General features: G+C 38.6%; 1 protein-coding gene across 9 annotated transcripts in view; it reads left to right on the top strand.

Moving 5' to 3' along the window:
* Window positions 1-21,080, top strand: part of ST18 (ST18 C2H2C-type zinc finger transcription factor) — a 146,204-nt gene that overhangs the window by 56,994 nt on the left and 68,130 nt on the right. For all 9 annotated transcript variants that reach the window (XM_073998811.1, XM_045398240.3, XM_005563304.5 and 6 more), the window contains one exon: window positions 19,153-19,343. In XM_073998811.1, the coding sequence (XP_073854912.1) occupies window positions 19,153-19,343 (191 nt within the window). The remainder of the gene's footprint in view (window positions 1-19,152; window positions 19,344-21,080) is intronic.

Here is a 21,080-nt window from a genome sequence, read left to right as displayed (position 1 = left end):
TGATGGATTTGGACATGATGTGTTACAGAGACAATTTTCTTACGCTGTCCACAATAACCTCCCCAACACATCCCGAGTTGTCTGGATAATTCACATGAACTTAAGTTTAGGTACATGAATAAAATATTAATTGCCTTTGTTACTTTTGTTTAAGAGTAACTTTGCAGCAGGCATTTTTCTAAGTATTTTACAATCACTGTCACTTACTATGTTCCAATGTCCCCATTCAACACCGAAAGCCGAAATAGAATTTTGAAATGGATTTTGCTAGGACGTGGCTCCTGGTTCTGCATTCTATTCAACAACCTCCATTAAAATGTAAAATTCTTATCTTGTTTATAAAATAACTGCAATTTACTTTGAACTCCAACTTTTACGACAAAGTTAACTGTTTCTCCTTTTCTTGGAAGTATGCATGCAAGGGTTCCATTTCTCCTCAAACTGCAAAAAGTGTTTCCACAGTGCCTAGAAGATGCATAGCAAATAACCCTTACCTCCAGGAGGCCCTGGGACCTGTGCTATGCGTGAATGGCAGTTGGCTCCCTTCTCCTTGAGGGTTAATTCCAAGACCCTGGTGGCTGCCTGAAACCTCAGATAGTACCAAACCCTATATACACTATGTTTTTTCCTATACATACATACCTATGATAAAGTTTAAGTTATAACATAGGCACATAAAGACATTAACAACATAACTAATAATAAAATAGAACAGTTATAAAAATAGGCTGCAATAAAAGTTATACAAATGAGGTCTCTCTCTCAAAATACATATTATACTATACTCACCTATTTTCAGATCTCGGTTGACTACAGTCAACTGAAACCATGGAAAATGAAAGCATGGACAAGGGGGGACTGCCGTATGAAATCAGGGAGAAAAGACACGGGACATCAGTCCTCATAGGACATCAGTCCTCACAGGACGAATGCAGGCATTTGCCAAATAAAAACAGAGGAAGTGGATTACGTGGTGGGGTGAATGAAGCTTCTGCATCATTCATGGGCGGTTTTGAAAAGAATATGAAGACACTTGTATTTAAGGTTTCTTTTTCTTTTAAGTATGACGTTTAGGGTTTACCAAACTTTCTCCCAGGGAAAAACTGAGCCGGCATGGTTGGTTCCTCCACTGACCCAGGAGCAGCCTTGTAGCCCTAGCCTAGGCAGGTGGGAGGAAAGAAGGGGAGAGACAAGGGCACCTCCCAGTCTTACCCTCTGTCCTAGACCTCTACTTCTGTGCTTAAGCAGCACCCAAGTCTTTTTTGCTTTTAATTAACCATTTTTTGCAAGCATATTCTGCTAATAAAATTTCTGCTTGGTAACGTGATTGCTATTTCAAATTAGATGAAATACTAAATGGGGGAACATTTTATTTTCTTCTAAAACTAGGTGTTTGTGAATTTACAAAATGTGGAATCGATGTGGTCTGATCACATGCTAAGATGATATATACAAATAAAGTACAGGATTTTTATCCCCCATTATTGTGGCATTTCACAGCTCTTATTGTTTTACTTTATTTTTTGGTTAGAAATGCAAACTTCAAGAAAAAAAAAAAAGAAAAAACAAGATAATTTAGATTATTCACCAAGTTAGTTAAGATAAAATTGAGGCACTTTGAACTCAATTCTATAAATTCATTTAATGGGAATATGATTACCTTAGATGATTAATGTGTTTTTGTTACTCAACCACATTTAATATTTTTTAGCAGATACAGTCTATAATAAAACTCAGTACTTATCCAAGATCAATTAAAATGCTGCAATAATATTCTTTAAATGTTTTTTTAAGATTATTTTAAATATTCCTTCCTCAGATGTAGTGATGATTTTGGTAAGGCAAATATTCATAAACTAAGTAAATTTTATTTTTGTCTTTATGATCAAAATAAGATAATTCATTTAATTTTTTCCTAATACTTTTTGTTTTATAATGCTGTTTGACAAAATAAGTATAAAATCACATATATTTTATTGTATTATATACTCAAAAGAAAGTATTTTGAAGTATTACTCAAATTAAAATAACAGTGTGGGCTTTAATGAAGCCAAATTCACTAGCAAACAAAAATAGTAATAAATCTCTCTTTGTATCTGAATTCTTTCAGTATGTTGATTCTAAAAGCCACATAATGTTCATCTCTTAGTGTCTTCAATTTTCTAATTTTATCTTATTATATTCAACTTCTACTCTTTCCGGTACATCCCTATGATCCATTATGTCACCTTTTTGAAGAAGCCAGATCCTGTTTCTATATTGTATAGCTAATCCATGGCTATGCAGTAGCTGAACTGCTCAGTCAATTTCTAGGCACTTAAGAGGAGTTTGGGAGTGCCCAAATGATTTAACTAAGACATATTGTCTTTGAGTGTAAATTGGAAGACATTTATTTGTATTTTATATTAAATGGTATTTCAAATGTTGGTGTATAATTTTGTGTTTTAGCCAATGACTGAACAGTTGTTTCTTTAAAAACTTTGGTCCATGTGAGGATTAAATTATCTTTAAAACTGTATGATTGTTCATGTTTTTGAAGAGCAGATTTTGGAACTGATCAGTTCATGATGTCGCGGTCATTCAGTCAATCTTTGTGTGGACCAGTTAGGGTTACTTGGCTCTCCGGCTTCAGCTGACTTACTTCCTGTCTCTTCTTTGGCTGTCTAGCAAAAACACATCCTCAGTGGTGGGGAGCTGGGCAGAGAAGCCCACATGGATAAGGGAAGTTAGTCCCATCATCTGCACAGTAATGGGTGGCTGTTGATGGCTCTCCCGGAGGAAGGCAGTTCTCCAGATGCAAGATGTGTGCTTTCACCAACATACATCTTCATATGCTCGCATCTGACTGGGGCTTAACTTCAGTGGTCATTCACTGAGCATGCTCCTAACACACAGACCTTATGTTATGCACAAGAGATATAAAAACGAGCAAGAAACGGTTTCTGTTCTCTTGTAGATGTTTCCAGGTTACTGGGGAAGATGATTATAATGTAGAGAGATAAGGTTTATAATCAGGGTGAATGCCAAATGCCTTGCTGGCACAGAAGCAATGTGTTGTGATGGTGTCACCGGAATTACATCACAAAGAAAGGTCTATTCATCCAGCGTGAAGTGGTAGCCGGGGAATCCCACCTACCTACTATTACCTCACGATTCAGAGGAAATTTCCTGTTACTCCTCTTACTGTTATTAAATTGTATCTTGTAATGGCTTGGTTATTTTATGAAAAAAATTCTGTGGTAGACGATATTCGATTAATTTATCATTTATAAGACTTAATCCCAACTAAATGAGAAAAAAAGCATCTGTTAGCTTTGGCCTTATGGTAAAAAATTCTCCCCTTTTATAAACCTGATATTATCAGATAACCTTGTCAATGGAATCAGTGTTCCATGACAGCAAACCAACCATCAATAAATAGCAACAACTTATTAGTTGCTGAATTTATGACATGAGTAATAGGAGAAGGCTTCAATTATAGGTTCACTATTGGACACACTGTAGCTCTGTAAACAAGAGTGTGGTCACAAAGTTTCTAAGACATAGGTGAGCGAGTCGGCTCATGAAGTTCAGGGATTATCCTTACAGAAGGAGCAATAGCTTCACAGTCCTCACTGGGTAAAAGTGAATTTGTCATTTACAGTGGCCCGTTAACTCTCTTAGGAATCACAAGGCCTATTTCAGATGAATGCACAAGACTGTAACTTTTCCCCAGGGTCCTGTCTCCTGATTTCCTAAAAATGCAGCCCAGTTAGCCATGTACAGATTGTTTGTGTATCTTGCAGCACAGCCTGCCAGGGAGTAGTACCTGTCAGATGTGAGGGAAGCAGGACTGGGCAGAGAGAGTTTGAATTGCAGTGCAGGTTCTATGGAAGCCTTAGCCAACTCTGCCAAGAGCTTTGGTGATAGGTTCCTCTTCAGAGTCAGTCCTGCCTTGAGGCAAGTGTGAATATGGGCTGTCCCAGGGAGATATGACTTTGGGTTAAATGGCTCTCTGGTTGAGGGCAATTTTCAGAAGTGAATTCAGCTAAGGCCCATCAGCTCCCCATACTTTCAGCCAGTGGGGAAGATGTGCACCTTAGTCCTGAAGGGAAGAGGAAGTGCATACCATGGTATCCACTAACATCTACACCTTTTCAATTTGAATCCTTTTATACTTGCTTTGTATATTAACTTCATTATGTACCTATACTTCTACCCATTCCCTTCATCCTTGCCAAGTTCCTCTGCTTATCTAGACAGTTTACTTGGTTGCACGACTCAGATCCTTTGAGCCCTTGGTCGCCATGACCTTCAGATTCTCTGCCTGCTAACCTGTTGATTTGCTGGCAAGTTTGGGCCAGAAACAGTAAAGAGATACCTCCAGTGGATCACTTGGGTACTATATATATCCTGTCCCAATATGTAATAAGCCCCCAGCCCTACAACTTCCAGTGACCAGGGTCAGTGACTCCCGCCAGGATGGTGACTATTTTCCTTGCCTGTTGTCTCTCAGCACAAGAACCCAGGTGACTGAGAAGGAGTCTGAGCTCAGAGTTGAATAGGACTCTTGCCATGTACCCTAGTGGCAGCATTCTCCCCTTGGGAACCAAGATCCTCATACCCACAGGACCTAGATTTGGGGTAATAAATGTACAAATCCTTTAAGTAGTAAAGGAATTATGGTAAACCAATCTCCTTCTAACTGTACCTTTTTTGTTTTTGGATCCTTATATTCAAACTGTTGAAGACATCGCATTCTCTAATGATTTTTTATTAGGCATGATGCCTCTCAGGAAGACACTCATCCTGGTAGGTGTCACCTCCAAGCTAGCCTCTCAGCTGTGCCTCCACGAGGTCATTTTGCTGCTCCATCAGGCTAGCAATTTCTGAGCTGTGTGATATGTGATAGTATCAGTGAATCTTATGATTGTATTTCCATGGTTATTTTCCTAAGTGGGTTCCTAGGTCCAGGGAGATGCATGAGGATTTCCTGTTGGTAGAGCAGACACTCTGCATGACCTCAGGTAGATATTGTCCCAGCTGAGGCCCTGAAGGCAGAGAAGGCAAACTCATGCCCAGAATTCGTGTCAGTTCCAGTCAAGTTCAGTTACTGCCCCTTCTAGAGTGGAAGGGTCCGGTGATTGCTTGGTTTCTTCCAGGAATGGCTCCGTGTTGGGAGGATTCATTGTCAACATTGATTTATTTTGGAGGCAGATTGGACATTGGGCTGTGGGCATAGCTACATCAGTCTTAGTGAGAGCCTGTGCTGTTGGGCCTGTTCAATGCCCCAGTCCCTGCCCAGTCCCATCAATGACCTCACTATGCCGGCCCTGGGAAGCTTGAAAACAGACTAGACAACACCTGGTCAGGTTGTTCTGTCTGTGGGTGGATTAATGCCTCCTCTGGTAAATGCCCTTCAGTGACTGTTATCATGCAAAATTAAGACCTTCCCATTTCACCCCCAGTCTCCTGAGTTCACCCACATGCCTCCTCCTCAGACCTCCTTTTCCCTGATATTCCAGTTAAATCATTCATCCCCTTGTCCCTGCCTGACTAGCAAAGCTCTTCACTTTGCCCATGGGCCCACATATTTTCTTACCTCAGCCACTTTTCTCTCCACACAAAGTGGAGAACCAGCTGCACCGAAGCCCTGACCTATAACTCTGCCCATTGGGAAGACTTCTTCTCTCTGCTCCTCTCAGACTCACCCTCAAGTTGCGACCTGCTGACCGTCTTCAGACTGTGCTCAGATGCTCACGTGACCCATGTACGAACTAGCTCTTCCTTTTCTTCATAGCTGGCATTCAGAAACCTGCACATGCTCTGCATGTGGCAGTCAAATGTGAGGAACTCCTGCCACTGTGGTGGATGTCGTGGGTCTGGGCTGCCTGCTCATGTGGCTTGCTTGTTCCCGCTAGACTTCCTTCAGCTGAATCTTGACTTTCCATCTCATGATGGATTGTTTCTGGGCCTGCTTGACATTATGACTTGGTGGGTCTAATAGAATCCAGTTCATGATGGTCGGCTCTGACACACGGTCAGGGATTTTATCTCTACTAGGGCTGTTTTTCTAGCAGTGTATAATTCTCTCCTACACATGACATGGCATTGCTCCAGTCCCCTGTGGGTCTGCATTGTGATTTGTCTGTTAGACCCTGCCATGAATTCCATTGGCATCTTTTCTGAGCACAGATACCTCTAAACAAACCATTGGCTTTACCAGGTTGTATGGTCCAAGCAACAGGGCTTCCCACACTGCAGCCTGGACTCACCGTGCAGCCAAAGCTGGCCTTGTCTCTCAATGTGTGATTCAGAGCAGTAGTCCCAAGTGTGGAATATGCTATCACCAGATCCTAAAACAGCCAATACGACATTATGCTTCCTTCCCAGTGGTGGGAAGTGTGAGATGCAATATAATTTGTCCTTCGTTATAAGTGGGCACATGCCAGAATGTCCCAGACCACTGAGCCCCTAAGGGCTTCACTGATATGGTGTGCCCCGAATCTTCGTTTGACTTATCTTCCACCTCTCAAACACTTCTCTGTTCTCCTTAGCATGGTATCATCAACAAAATTTACTAATGGAATGGTCTGTGGGTTATCCAGATTCTCTGGGTCCCTTCAGACTACATCCTGACAAAGGACAGCAGTTAGCACGGCCTTCAGCAAGATCACAGCTCTGCATGATCTCATCGTCAGAATACTAACGACTCTTGGTTCTGCTTCCTGATAGAGATGGAAAAGAACACATTTACCATGTCAGGAACCGCAAAACATGCATTTGAGTCTATGTTAATCCACTAAAGCAAAGATCTCATATTTTGGCATAGCAGCTATGTTGGAATCAGTACTTGTTTGACTTGACAGCAGTCCACTGTCAGCCTCCAGGATCAGTCTTGTAGGGTCCACACTGGTTAATTAAATGGAAAAAAAATGATAGGGACCATCAACCATGCATTCTATAAGTTTTAAGGGTGGTACAACTTGAATCTCCCTTATCTGAAATGCTTGGGACATAGAAGTGTATCGGATTTTGGATTTTTCAGAATTTGGAATTTTTGCATATACATAATGAGATATCTTGGGAACGGGACCCAAGTCTACACATGAAATTCATTTCTGTTTTATATACATGTTTTGCACATGGACTGAAGTTAATTTCGTACAATATTTTTTAAAATTTTGTGCATGAAACAACGTTTTGACTGCACCTATCACATGAGGTCAGGTGTGGAATTTTCCACGTGTGGCATCATGTCAATGCCCCCAAAATTCAAATTTTGGAGCATTTTTTAAAAATTTATTTATTATTATTATACTTTAAGTTGTAGGGTACATGTGCATAACGTGCAGGTTTGTTACATATGTATACTTGTGCCATGTTGGTGTGCTGCACCCATCAACTCGTCATTTACATCAGGTATAACTCCCAATGCAATCCCTCCCCCCTCCCCCCTCCCCATGATAGGCCCCGGTGTGTGATGTTCCCCTTCCTAATTCCAAGTGAGCTCATTGTTCAGTTCCCACCTATGAGTGAGAACATGTGGTGTTTGGTTTTCTGTTCTTGTGATAGTTTGCTAAGAATGATGGTTTCCAGCTGCATCCATGTCCCTACAAAGGACACAAACTCATCCTTTTTGATGGCTGCATAGTATTCCATGGTGTATATGTGCCACATTTTCTTAATCCAATCTGTCACTGATGGACATTTGGGTTGATTCCAAGTCTTTGCTATTGTGAATAGTGCTGCAATAAACATACGTGTGCATGTGTCTTTATAGCAGCATAATTTATAATCCTTTGGGTATATACCCAGTAATGGGATGGCTGGGTCATATGGTACATCTAGTTCTAGATCCTTGAGGAATCGCCATACTGTTTTCCATAATGGTTGAACTAGTTTACAATCCCACCAACAGTATAAAAGTGTTCCTATTTCTCCACATCCTCTCCAGCACCTGTTGTTTCCTGACTTTTTAATGATTGCCATTCTAACTGGTGTGAGATGGTATCTCATTGTGGTTTTTGATTTGCATTTCTCTGATGGCCAGTGATGATGAGCATTTTTTCATGTGTCTGTTGGCTGTATGAATGTCTTCTTTTGAGAAATGTCTGTTCATATCCTTTGCCCACTTTTTGATGGGGTTGTTTTTCTTTTTTTTTGTACATTTGTTTGAGTTCTTTGTAGGTTCTGGATATTAGCCCTTTGTCAGATGAGTAGATTGCAAAAATTTTCTCCGATTCTGTAGGTTGCCTGTTCACTCTGATGGTAGTTTCTTTTGCTGTGCAGAAGCTCTTTAGTTTAATGAGATCCCATTTGTCAATTTTGGCTTTTGCTGCCGTTGCTTTTGGTGTTTTAGACATGAAGTCTTTGCCCATGCCTATGTCCTGAATGGTACTACCTAGGTTTTCCTCTAGGATTTTTATGGTGTTAGGTCTAACATTTAAGTCTCTAATCCATCTTGAATTAATTTTCATATAAGGAGTAAGGAAAGGATCCAGTTTCAGCTTTCTACTTATGGCTAGCCAATTTTCCCAGCACCATTTATTAAATAGGGAATCCTTTCCCCATTTCTTGTTTCTCTCAGGTTTGTCAAAGATCAGATGGCTGTAGATGTGTGGTATTATTTCTGAGGACTCTGTTCTGTTCCATTGGTCTATATCTCTGTTTTGGTACCAGTACCACGCTGTTTTGGTTACTGTAGCCTTGTAGTATAGTTTGAAGTCAGGTAGCGTGATGCCTCCAGCTTTGTTCTTTTGACTTAGGATTGTCTTGGAGATGCGGGCTCTTTTTTGGTTCCATATGAACTTTAAAGCAGTTTTTTCCAATTCTGTGAAGAAACTCGTTGGTAGCTTGATGGGGATGGCATTGAATCTATAAATTACCTTGGGCAGTATGGCCATTTTCACGATATTGATTCTTCCTATCCATGAGCATGGTATGTTCTTCCATTTGTTTGTGTCCTCTTTGATTTCACTGAGCAGTGGTTTGTAGTTCTCCTTGAAGAGGTCCTTTACATCCCTTGTAAGTTGGATTCCTAGGTATTTGATTCTCTTTGAAGCAATTGTGAATGGAAGTTCATTCCTGATTTGGCTCTCTGTTTGTCTGTTACTGGTGTATAAGAATGCTTGTGATTTTTGCACATTAATTTTGTATCCTGAGACTTTGCTGAAGTTGCTTATCAGCTTAAGGAGATTTTGGGCTGAGACAATGGGGTTTTCTAAATATACAATCATGTCATCTGCAAACAGGGACAATTTGACTTCTTCTTTTCCTAACTGAATACCCTTGATTTCTTTCTCTTGCCTAATTGCCTAGCCAGAACTTCCAACACTATGTTGAATAGGAGTGGTGAGAGAGGGCATCCCTGTCTTGTGCCAGTTTTCAAAGGGAATTTTTCCAGTTTTTGCCCATTCAGTATGATATTGGCTGTGGGTTTGTCATAAATAGCTCTTATTATTTTGAGGTACGTTCCAATGATTTCCTATTCGGCCATCTTGCTCCACCCCCAAATTTTGGAGCATTTTGGATCTTCAGGTTTGAGATACCCAGCCTGTACTAGTGTTTGCCATTCCATCTAGAATATAATGTTTAAATCTATTATCTGGTAACAGAATGGGAGAAGTTTTAGAGGATTTCATTTGTGGGTCTCACTTTATTAGCTCCTACCACACTAGCCAAGAAGCCAATATGTATCTGCACCAATTGTACATGCAGAGACCAGTGGTACACCCATGAGAAAAATTTGTGAAGCCAGGACACCCCCGGGACAGGGTTTAATTTGTGATCTGCCCCCATATTCTCCCACTCTATCAAAGGGCCATAATGAAGCTTCGGTCCCTAGGTATCAACTCAGACAATGAGTGCAATAGTCCTTGAATGCTGTGTAGTCTTTTTTCCCCAGGGCAATTGTTCTCCAAGTAAATGACCATAGGTCCTTAAGAAAAAAGACTAGGGAGACCTTCACCATAGGGAACTTCCTTGAAAGGACGGGCTGTTCTCTTTCAATCATTGGGTTCTGAGTTTAAGAACTGCCTCAGGCCCAGAGACAAAAAGCCAAGGATCATGGATTTTTATTGGGATGGGTTTCCTGGCCTATGCAAGGTATCTGTCCTAGAATGTCCACTTCTCTGAATCTTTTGATCCCTTCTTTATCCTTTGCGATGGCAATTCTGGAATCACTGATTAGTGTGAGCTATTGTTTTTCTAGGCTTTCAAAAGTCAATGCAGTATAGGAGATGGCTTGCACATCAACTTTCCCTTATCCAAGTTGATATTCCATACCTTTGATCCAGCACCTTCAGGATCCAGCCTGTCTGTAAACCTCTAGCTCCTGCCATGCATATGAGCTAGATCTTGCAGCTCCTTTTGGCCCATGTACCCTTCCCACTCTTAGAAAGCCAGATGCTGTGGTGTGTTGATGTTGGTTATTGTTAAGGGGCAAGGAGGGGTGATGGAAGCATGTATTCATCATCTCCAATGTGATGCAGGGAGAAGGGGACTAATTGTTTGGCTCAGAGGGTCCAGGGCACTCTCAGGATTTAGTATTTTTTAGTGCATCAGCCAAACGTTCCAGATCCTGTCACCATATGCAGTGAGCGTTGCAAGTTTAACGTGCTCCAGTTTGAACTCCCGATCTCCAACCCTTGTGAATCCTGCTTCTGCAAGTCTTATCCATCTCAGAAATGGTAACTGCATGATTCCAGTTCTTAAGAGAAAATCCTTGTAGGCATCCTTGACCCTTTACTGTCTTTTACATCCATCATCTAATCTCTCATTATTCCATTTGCTTTCTCTTGCAAATGTATTCAGAATCTCACCAGTTCTCACCACCACTGCTAGTACAGCCACAATCCAAATCACTCACATCTCTCCTCTGGTTTATTGCCATAACCCCTGACCATGCTCCTTGTTTCTAACCTTCTATCTACAACCTGTTCTTAACATGGAAGCCAGAATAGTCCTCCTAAAATACAAATCAGCCCCTGTCACTCTGTCAAAACACTACAACATATTCAAATCTCACTAAGAGTCAAAGTTCCTAAAATGGTCTGTAGTTCTCAGCATAATCTGAATCCATTATTTCCCTGACCTCATCTCCTATTATTCCTCCTCCCTCATTGCGCCTGAGCCTTCGTGTTCACCTTCAAATGTGCCTTGCACAGCGCTGTCTCAGGGCCTTTGTACCTGCTGTTTCTGCTGCGTGCAATCTTGTGCCCCACTGTTTCTGCATTTTCTCCCTTACCTAACCTCCTTCGGATCTTTACTAACATTCAATCTTCTTAATGGGGCTTTTCCTGACCACATGATCTCAAACTCTGATCCTTTGCTAACTTATATTTCCTATTTCCCTTCTCTGATGTATCTTTTTCCAAAGCAAACATCTTCGAACATACTAGTATTTTACTCAGTTTAACAATTTTCTATCTCCTTTCTCCATAATAAAACTCTAGGAAGAGAGACACTTTTTCAATTTTATTCAATGCTATATCCTTAAAACTTAGGACATTGCTAAATAAATGTTTATTTAGCACTTATTACATATTTATTGAATAGGTGAATATTTCCAAAGGTATACAAGCTGGAAATATAGTACTGGCCATATACATTGATATTGCTGAATAATTGTTGAGTTTTGTTTTAACTAGAAGTACGCAAAAGGAATTAAAAATCAATTGCATTAATTAATAATCATTATTTTAAGTATAGATTGCATTTGTTTTAGAAATGTAGTATAGAAATGCAAATTAACTCAGACATGGTTCTTTAAGTAATTTATGTATTGGGTAATTAGGTCAAATGCACACGCGGCTACCACTGAGAACATATGCAAGACAAACTCTCAACCAAAAAACAAAAAGGATCACCTCTCTTTAATCATGCCTCATCTTATATTTAGTAAATGAAAAATGCCTGTCCTTTCCTAGGTCAAGGAAAATTTTCTCCATCAGTATCTCAAAAAAGTGATCTATTATCCTTTAAGAAAAAGTTGAGGACTGTAATTCTAAACCAAATAAAGCTCATTAAATCATTGAACAGTATGATATGGAGAGTTTTAAGGCTAGTATTAAGTAATTATAGGTATAATTTAGGTCCAGACTGCCTGAGTTCAAATCTGGGCTCTTTCATTAATGGCTATTTTATATTTTACAAATCAACCTCTCTGAGCTCTAGAGATATAATAGCACCAACCCCAGGATATTATTACAAGAATCCAGTGGGCTGATACATGTAAATTATTTAGAGCACTCCCTGGCACATTGCAAGTACTCACTAAATCTTACCTGTTATCATTGGTTCCACTGGGTTAGAACCTACAATTAAAGTCAGGACCTTTAACTTTAGTCTATAAACACTTTTGGTTATCAAAGAAATTTGCAGCTTACGTTGGCTGAACATAATCAGGCTGCAAATGGACCTACTAAGACTCTTTTTTTTTTTTAAAGTAACACTTGATTGAAGTATAACACATATCCAAAAAATTTGCAACTTATGTATGTATAGCCTAATGATTTTTCACTAGATGAACATACCCATGAAACCACCATCAGAACAAGGAACAGGACTTTATCAGCAACCCAGCCATTTCCTTCATACCTCCCCCAGCTGTGACCCTTACAAAAGTCATCACCCCTGACTCCGCCTTCATCGATTAATTGTGCTGGTTTTGGACATTATGTATGCACTTTCATTGCCTAGATTCTTTGATTCAACCATATGTGCATGAGATTCATCAGTGTTATTTGTAGCAACAGTTGCCTTTTCCTCATGGCTAGCATATTCAGGGGCATGAATATTCCACCATCTTTTTATTCATTCTGCTGTCAAAGGACTATGCGATGTTTCCAGTTTGGGAGAGACTACTGCTGTGAATATTATTGAACATGCCTTTTTGTGCATATATAGACATGGCTCTTTCAGGTATGCACTTAGGAATGGAATTTCTGGGCCATGGGTAGACATCTGTTCACCTTTAGTAGATATTGCCGAGCAGTTTCCAAAGCAGCCATACTGATTTACCTGTGCCAGTAGTGTATGAGCGTTCCAGTTGCCTGAGATCCTCACCGACATTTGGGGTTTTGTTGGTCTTTTCATTTTAGCCATCCCAGTTGTCATGGACAGTACCGAAGTGTAGGTGTTTGCATTTCCCTGGAGATGAAAGAATCTGAGCACGTTTGCATTTGTGTATCAGCCAAAAGTTCTTTTGTGAAGTGACTGCCCATGTACTTTGCCTAGGTTTAAAATTGGCAGTCTGTCTTTTCTTATTTATTTGGAAGAATTCTTTATATATTCCGTATATAAGTTATTTTTTTATGTAGGTACTGCAAATACCTTCTCCCACTCTTGCATCTTTTCTCTTAATGGTCTTTGGAAAACCATATAGCGTGTCATACGTATAGAAGAGTGTGCATATGAAGAAGCGGGGTTCATGACTCTTCACAACCTGACAGTGCTTGTGTAAATGGATGGAGAAGTGGAATGTTAATAGGAGGCTCCCCTTACTGGTTGGCAACTTCTGATAAATAAAAGTTTTTCATTTTAATGTGTTCTGATTTGTCAGTGTTTTCCTTTAAATTAGTGTTGTTTGTAATCTGCCTGAGAAAATTTTGCCTACCCCAATGTCGTTAAGATATTATCTCACATTTTGAAGATATTATCTCACATTTTCTTCTAGAAATTTTATTATTTTACAGTACAAATTCACAATCCTTCTGGAGTTTATTGTATATACTGTGAGGTACAAGTAGAGGCATCTCTTTTTCAGATAGATATCCGATTAATCAAGCACTGTTCACTGAAGAAACAACCCTTTGCCCAATGATGCCTTTGTCATCAATTAACCATATATATGTGGGTCTACTTCTGGACCCGATGAATGGAATATCTATGCTGTTCCATTGGTCTGTTTTTTTTTTTTTTAAGTTTGCACCAATAATACCTCATCTCAGCTACCACAGTTTTATGATAAGTTTTGACATCCAACATTGTAAGTCTTCCAACTTTGTTGTTCTTTTCCAACATTGTCTTTTCTCTTCTTGGTTCTTTTCATTTCCACAGAAATTGTAGAGTTAATTTGTTAACTTCTAAGAAATATCCTGTGGAGGTATTGGTAGGAATTGCATTGAATCTAATCGACAAAGAAGGGGAAAGTTGAAATTACTATACTGAGTCTTTTCATCCACGAACACTTTGCATCTCTCTATTTATGTAGGCCTTCACTGGTTTTCTCACTATGTTCTTTATTGTGTATAGGTTTGTACATCTGTTAGATTTATTCGTAGGTATTTCATAGTTCTATGCTATTGCCAATGTTTTTAAATTTTTATTTTCTAATTGTTTGTGACTGGTTTATAGAAGTACAATGAATTTTTGAATAGTGAACTCACTAAATGTACTTGTTTTTAAATTGTATCTGTAGATTCCTTTGGATTTTCCTCAGACACAATCATGCCTCTGCAAATAATAATAGTTTAATTTTTTCTTTTTAAATCATCATACCTTTGTTTTTTTCCATCAATCTTCTTAGTCTTAATTCAGATCCATACTTCTTGGCCCCTTTCAATGAATCTGTGGTGTTCTGTCTAATTAGAAGAAATCAGTAGGAATACCTGTTAAGAATTTTCCATGTAAATGTTAAAGCATGTAAGTGTTTTCCTCGGACTCAGAGGTTCACAATCTTTGTTTATTTTTGTATTTTATTCTTTTTGGGATGTGTGCACAGAATGCATCTATTGCTGAACCTACATTTAAAAAATATGTTGCATACCTTCTGAAAACTTCATTGAGAATGTATTACTATAGTAGATAACTTGAAAACTCTAGATGTGGGGGTTTCACATTTTCCTAATGTATCTTTTCTGAAACCTGAAAGGTCAACTTATTTGACTTCTCAACATACTTCCAGTGCAGAATTGATCACTAGTGTTATGTAATTATGGTTTGCTTCAATTATTTTTCAAAAAAATGTTCAGCCAACTGTTGTCATCAAAGGGAATACCATTTCAAATGAGAATTCAAGTTTCTAAGTAAAGGCATTTCTCAAATATGTAATCAAAAAGTTTCAAGTAAAAAATACAGATCTTTTAAATATATTTTAATATAGTCAAAACCTGAAAAGTATAGAGTTGAAAGATATTTGGTGCATTGATAAAGTTCCCTGGGGGACGCTGGATGTTTAAAGCAACAGTTTGATTGAATAGAACAATAAATGCAGGGCTGAGTGTATTTTTTCTCTTTATTTCTCATCTACTAGAAAAATATAGATAATAGAGCTCATTTATTTCCTTAACATTTCAGAGCTCCGCAGATGGGAAAACACAACCCAGTGGAAATGATTTCTGGCAACCTTGAGAAGATATGTTAGCATTTTGTGGCATTTCTCTCAGTGACATGTAAAGCATGGCTTTCCCTCATTGCAGTGTCACAGTGAAGTGTCATAATAAAGCCAAAATAGTGTGCCCTCGGGGAAAACTAGGAAAAGGGACCATTTTCCATACACACACAAAGAGTAATATTTATTATAAAGCCTTTCATTTTAGTTCCAAATGCTGCCGGGGCTGTGGGTATTTTCCAGTGGAGAAATGCACAGAATGTGAGACTTAAAGCAAATGTTATGTGTAAATCTAATGCAATTTATGTAAATATAAATAATATGTTAAAAAGTAGAATGCATTTATGGACATACATGCATGCATAAATCTCTGTAGCGTGCCAGGGAGAAAGCTTGTGATGCTGCAAAGTGACAGCATTAGCCAGTGTTGATGGAGTCCAGAGAGCCCTGAGCTGGGAGCCAGGACAGTTCCATCTTTACCTATTTTTGTCACTACTAGCACAGATATTATCTCTTTTATCCACAAACCCTGTGATATGGAAGTTATTAATTCCATTTGGTAGATGAAGAATTTGATATTCCAAAAATTTAACTCTCTGTTGCAGATTACACAGCTAGTATTACTTACGTGATTTCACATACTCTTATTATAAAATACAATAGTTTATTATAAGCTAAACTTGTAGTTCTGATAAAAACCTTACATATCCTCTTCATCTTACACTCACACAGTTATTATTTGGACCCAAATGTTGAACTTGATTTTTATAGTCATCAACTGCCATCTCATTAGGTTCATTCTCCTGCCGCAGGCTATAGACATTTTGGGAGTGTCTTAGTTATTATTTTGCAAGGTGTTTCTCATTGCTGTAACTCAGTGTCTTCTTCAGGCTGGATGACTGTTGTATATATTCTCACTCAAATCAGTGGGCAAGGTCCTGTGTCAGGCACCTTTCTTCTAGTTAGAGAGGTTGCTGTTTCATCCGGGTTCTACTTTAACCAATTATCAAATGCATACAGAAATTACCCACGTCTATGTCCTGATGTAGTAAAATGGAGGAGAGGGTGTGAGCTTTGGGGCCCTATAGACTTGGATTCAAATATCAGCCCCACTATTAGTAGTTAATGTGATTCTGGGAATGTTACTAGCTTTTATAAGTACATTTGGATGATGATATTAACAAGATACAGTTTGTAAGGATCTTAAAGGTAGTATGAGTTCAGGCCCATTCATCACTCCAGTCATCAAAGAAATAAATGACAATCTTTTTGATGACCAATCTTTTAGTAACCACCCCTGCCACCCGAGGTCTCACTGATGAATGCTTCCTAATGCCAACAAATAATCTCCTCTTTCTCCTTCTCCTCCTTCCTCAGTTCTATTATGGAAGATGCAGCATGAGATCTCACTTTTAAGTGTGCCGTACACTATTGTTGATTCTAGGTATAGTGTTGAACAGCAGATCTCTAGAGCTAATTCATCTTGCTTGACTGAAACTTTATGCCTGTTTGATTAATAACTCTCATTTCCCCCTCCCCCATTCCCTGGCAACCACCATCCCACTCTGATTTTATAATTTTGACTATTGTAGATACTTATAGTGCAGTCACACAGCATTTGTCTTTCATCTGTCTGGCTTATTTCACTGAGAATAACATCCTCAAGCTTCATCTACATTGTTACATATTACAATATTTCCTTCTCTTTAAAGAATGAAGAGTATTTCATTGTATGTATGCACCACATATCCATTTGTCAATTATTCATGGACATTTAGGTGGTTTCCACATCTTGGCTGTTGGGGATAGCTGCAATGAACACAGAAATGTAATGGATGTAGAAAACTGGGTGAATGTTCCTCAAAAATACAACCACCATATGATCCAGCAGCTCCACTTCTGGGTATTTATGTAAAAGAATTAAAATCAGGATCTTGAAACATCTTCACTTTAACATCCTTTGTTAGCTGTTTTCCCAATACCAATGTTATGCTTAAATTACTATGACTTTTAGAATCCATTTCCTTTCCCTGCTTTAATATCTGAATGACGTAGGAGCCTCTCCCATTTGCTACAAATCTTAGCTCATGATGATGGCTTAATGATCTTAGTTTTATATTTTGCAAGGATTTTTTTTGGTGGAAATTCATTTGACTCAGGATACTTGAACTACTTTAGGGAACCTCTTGAACCTCCTGAAGAGAGTTTCTCTAGGAACTCTATGCCTCTTTGATCCGTTTATTCTGCCTCCCTGTTCAGCCCCTCAAAGCCAGTCTCCTTTGACAAAGAAGGCAAGCATAAGGGTGTTTCTGCTTCTTTGTGCTGGCTCTCACTACATCATAATCTATGGTGTAGACTTCTGTTTTCCTTGACAAATGAGCAGACGCAGTCCATGTTGGTCCTCACTTCCTGCCCCATCTTCTTATCATGGCGGTGTTTGCTCCCATGGTCATCTGGTTATATTCTATTTTGCTCCATATTCTGTACATGGTCACTTTACATTTAGGTTCATCAGAGAAGTTTTGTGAAAGCATATTGCTTGATTTAGAAACTTCACTCTTCTTTTACCCATCAGGGTGATTTTTAATTCTCTACTTTTTAATCTTCTTAAAGACATTTCCAGCTCTCTAATTATCTCTTCTTCCAGGATCTTTTTTCTTCTTTCTTAGAAGAAATGACACTTTTTCCCCCATTGGAAGTTTTTGAATCTACTCTTCTAAAGCCAAGAGTTCTTGTGTGACTATAAATGAATCATTGTCATGAATAGGCCACCATCTTTTGCGTTGATGTTTGTAAAATAATGGTTTAAGGCCTTTCTTTATTTAGTAATATTCCTGAGGATTTAGTCGTCTTCTAGAGATGGAGTAAGTCATATCTTTTTACTCTGAGTCTAGGATTCTCTTCTCTGGATCTTTTCATCTAAAGCTCCACATTTTTCTTCAAAGTACATTTAATAAATATCTCTCATAGACTCACAGTTGGCTAAACCCTCTGGTTTTCATGGATCTTGCCAAGAGAATGTTTGTCTTAACTTCACACATAGAGTGATCTGCATTAATTCTGAGCGAGCTATATGCAGGAAATCTATTTTGAAAGGGCCACCCTCAGGAGCATTTCCAAATAAAACCATATGAGAACAGGAGTGAGGATAAACTGTTGTCCATTTTTGTGAAATCCAATCTTATTTCTCCTCCTTTTATTTGTTCTGTGTGCCAAGTGAGTGAGAATCAGAAGGCAGAGTGCCATGTAGCATCTTTCCACTTTTTTTGTGTTTGATGACTGGAGATGGGAGACAGGATGTTCATAGCTAGCCCCCTTGCTCTATGCTTCTTTCTTTTAAGTGAAAGTACAAGATATGTGACATTTCAAGTTTGAGCCACAACTGTGGCAGAGATAAGCAGTTTCAGTAGCAAACAACTGTTTGAAAAACCTTGTGATTTATCCATACTGGACACATTTTTTTTTTTTTTTTTTGTATCTGGTGGTATATTTTTCACATTAGCTGTTTCTTAGGATTAGCAAACCAGTGCAAATCTTGTTTCATCCCTCCCTGGGTATTTAGTGTAGTGCCAAGCAAAGCACAGATTAACATATGCTTACTCAGGATTAAGGATGATTTAAAAAAAAAAAAAACAACAACTATTCTGATAGGCAGTAAAATAGAATCCACACAGTTCAGTGGAGTCCACAGATGGGATGTTTTTGTTAGTGCCAATGACCAACCCTAAACCTCTAGTCCCAAGTTTCCAAAGGCTTTAGGTTAGACTTCATGAAAGTTAAATGCCAAACAGCAGTAAATGCTAGTTTACCATATTCTTAATTTTCCTCAATCACTACAGTGTTGCCTATGATTGTTCCATGGCAAAGAAGAGAAGAGCTGAAGATCCGGCTTTGGGGGTTCCAGTCAACAAAAGGAAGTCCCTGCTAATGAAGCCCCGACACTACAGCCCAAACACAGACTGCCAAGAAGACCGCAGCGACAGGACAGAGGACGATGGCCCCTTGGAAACGCATGATCACTCTACTGCAGGTAGCAAGGAGGAGAGCCTAAACTTTACCTGCTCCCTGGCTCCAAGGACTCTGTGCTAATTCATGTAGAGCGTGTGGTTTGTATGGTTGGTATGGTTGTAAAAGTATATTCAGATTTGGAAGCAAAATCAAACATTTATTTTACCTGATATTTATTTATTGAGGACCCACTTTTTAATCAGTAACTGTGGAGGGTCCATTGATAAGCAACAGAGAATCTTGCCCTATCCATTTTCAAAAGCAGATAATTGAACTATGCCTCTTTTTGAAGAAAATGCAAGATACTAAGTCTTAGAGTTGAAGAGTACTTTTTCTTCCTAATAGGAAGGATTCCTGAAAGAATCCTTTAGATTGAAGGGCATATTTAAACTTTAAGACACCTTTGCAATGATCAAGTTAAATATAATGTTCATTAGTGATTATGATATATATGTATATATTACAGTTAAAACGTTTTTTAAATTTTTTTTATCAACATGTATGGTTTTTACTCCAAAATATAATTGGTAATAACAACATGAACCAATGCAAGTGGTCTGTGGCCTTAATATTTTTAGCGTTTTTGAATAAATGCTTATAGCAATCACATATAGAAGCAACCTCAAGTTGGCAGACTAGAGTCTTCTTCAGAAGGAGACTGAAGGAAAATGATGTATATCACTGTGCTCATTATTTCAAAAATAAGTTACTTAAGTTTCCCTTTAGCAGCACATTTCAGTTCATTGATTCACTTCTTCACTTACTCATCAAACAAACTTTTGTGTGCTAAGTGAAATATAGTTACTGTTTCAAAATTTGAGGATTTCTTTTTTCCCCATTGAATGTTATTCGCATTAGTTCCTGGTAGTCACATGCCTCTAGGAGTTGGAATTCCATCACTGATCACTTTGTGCATGAGGCGAAGCTGAGCGACATGCAAAAACTCTCAAAAGTTATAGAAAAAATTAAGATCTAAAACTTGACTTAGTAGAAAAATGAAACTAGGTGTATATTCTACTAAACATAATTTTTTTTTCTGAATGTGAATTTTAAAGGAATCAAAATACACTAAATAATTTGTTACTTAAAAAGAAGTACTAAATATGCAAACAAAAGGCAATGAGATTCTTATATAATACATTTTTATGGTATGTAGAATTATAGTTAGCAATAAGAATTAATATAAAAGATTTAAGGGCATACTTATGAGTGAGCACAAATCTCAGTTCAGAATCATCCTAGATTCAGTAATACTGACTTGAAAGTAGAGTTTGCAGTTCTGTGGTTAAAACAAAGCTGTATTCTGATTTGAAGGTATTTAAGTAAATTCTTTGGCTTTTCTGTATTTAGCATGTGATTTAAAGCCTCATAGCTCATCTGTAAATTATAATCACCCTTGACTTTTTTGTTTCCTTGAACTGATCAATTTTATTCGTTTTGTTGTTGTTGTTGTTGTTGTTTTGTTTTTGATTTTTGAGATGGAGTCTCACTCTGTCACCCAGGCTGGAGTGCAATGGTGGGAACTCAGCTCACTGCAACCTCTGCCTCCCGGCTTCAAGCGATTCTCCTGCCTCATCCTCCTAAGTAGCTGGGATTACAGTCACACCCAGCTAATTTTTGTATTTTTGGTAGAGACAGGGTTTCACTATGTTGGCTAAGCTGGTCTCAAACACCTGACCTGAAGTGATCACCTGCCTCAGCCTCCCAAAGTGCTGGGATTACAGGTGTGAGTCACCGTGCATGGCTCAGTTTTATTTGT

Source organism: Macaca fascicularis, chromosome 8 (genome assembly GCF_037993035.2).
Source record: "Macaca fascicularis isolate 582-1 chromosome 8, T2T-MFA8v1.1".
In the NCBI taxonomy this organism is placed as follows: Eukaryota; Metazoa; Chordata; class Mammalia; order Primates; family Cercopithecidae; genus Macaca; species Macaca fascicularis.
The sequence above is the reverse complement of the archived record's forward strand: the minus strand, read 5'-3'. Positions and strand labels throughout refer to the sequence as shown.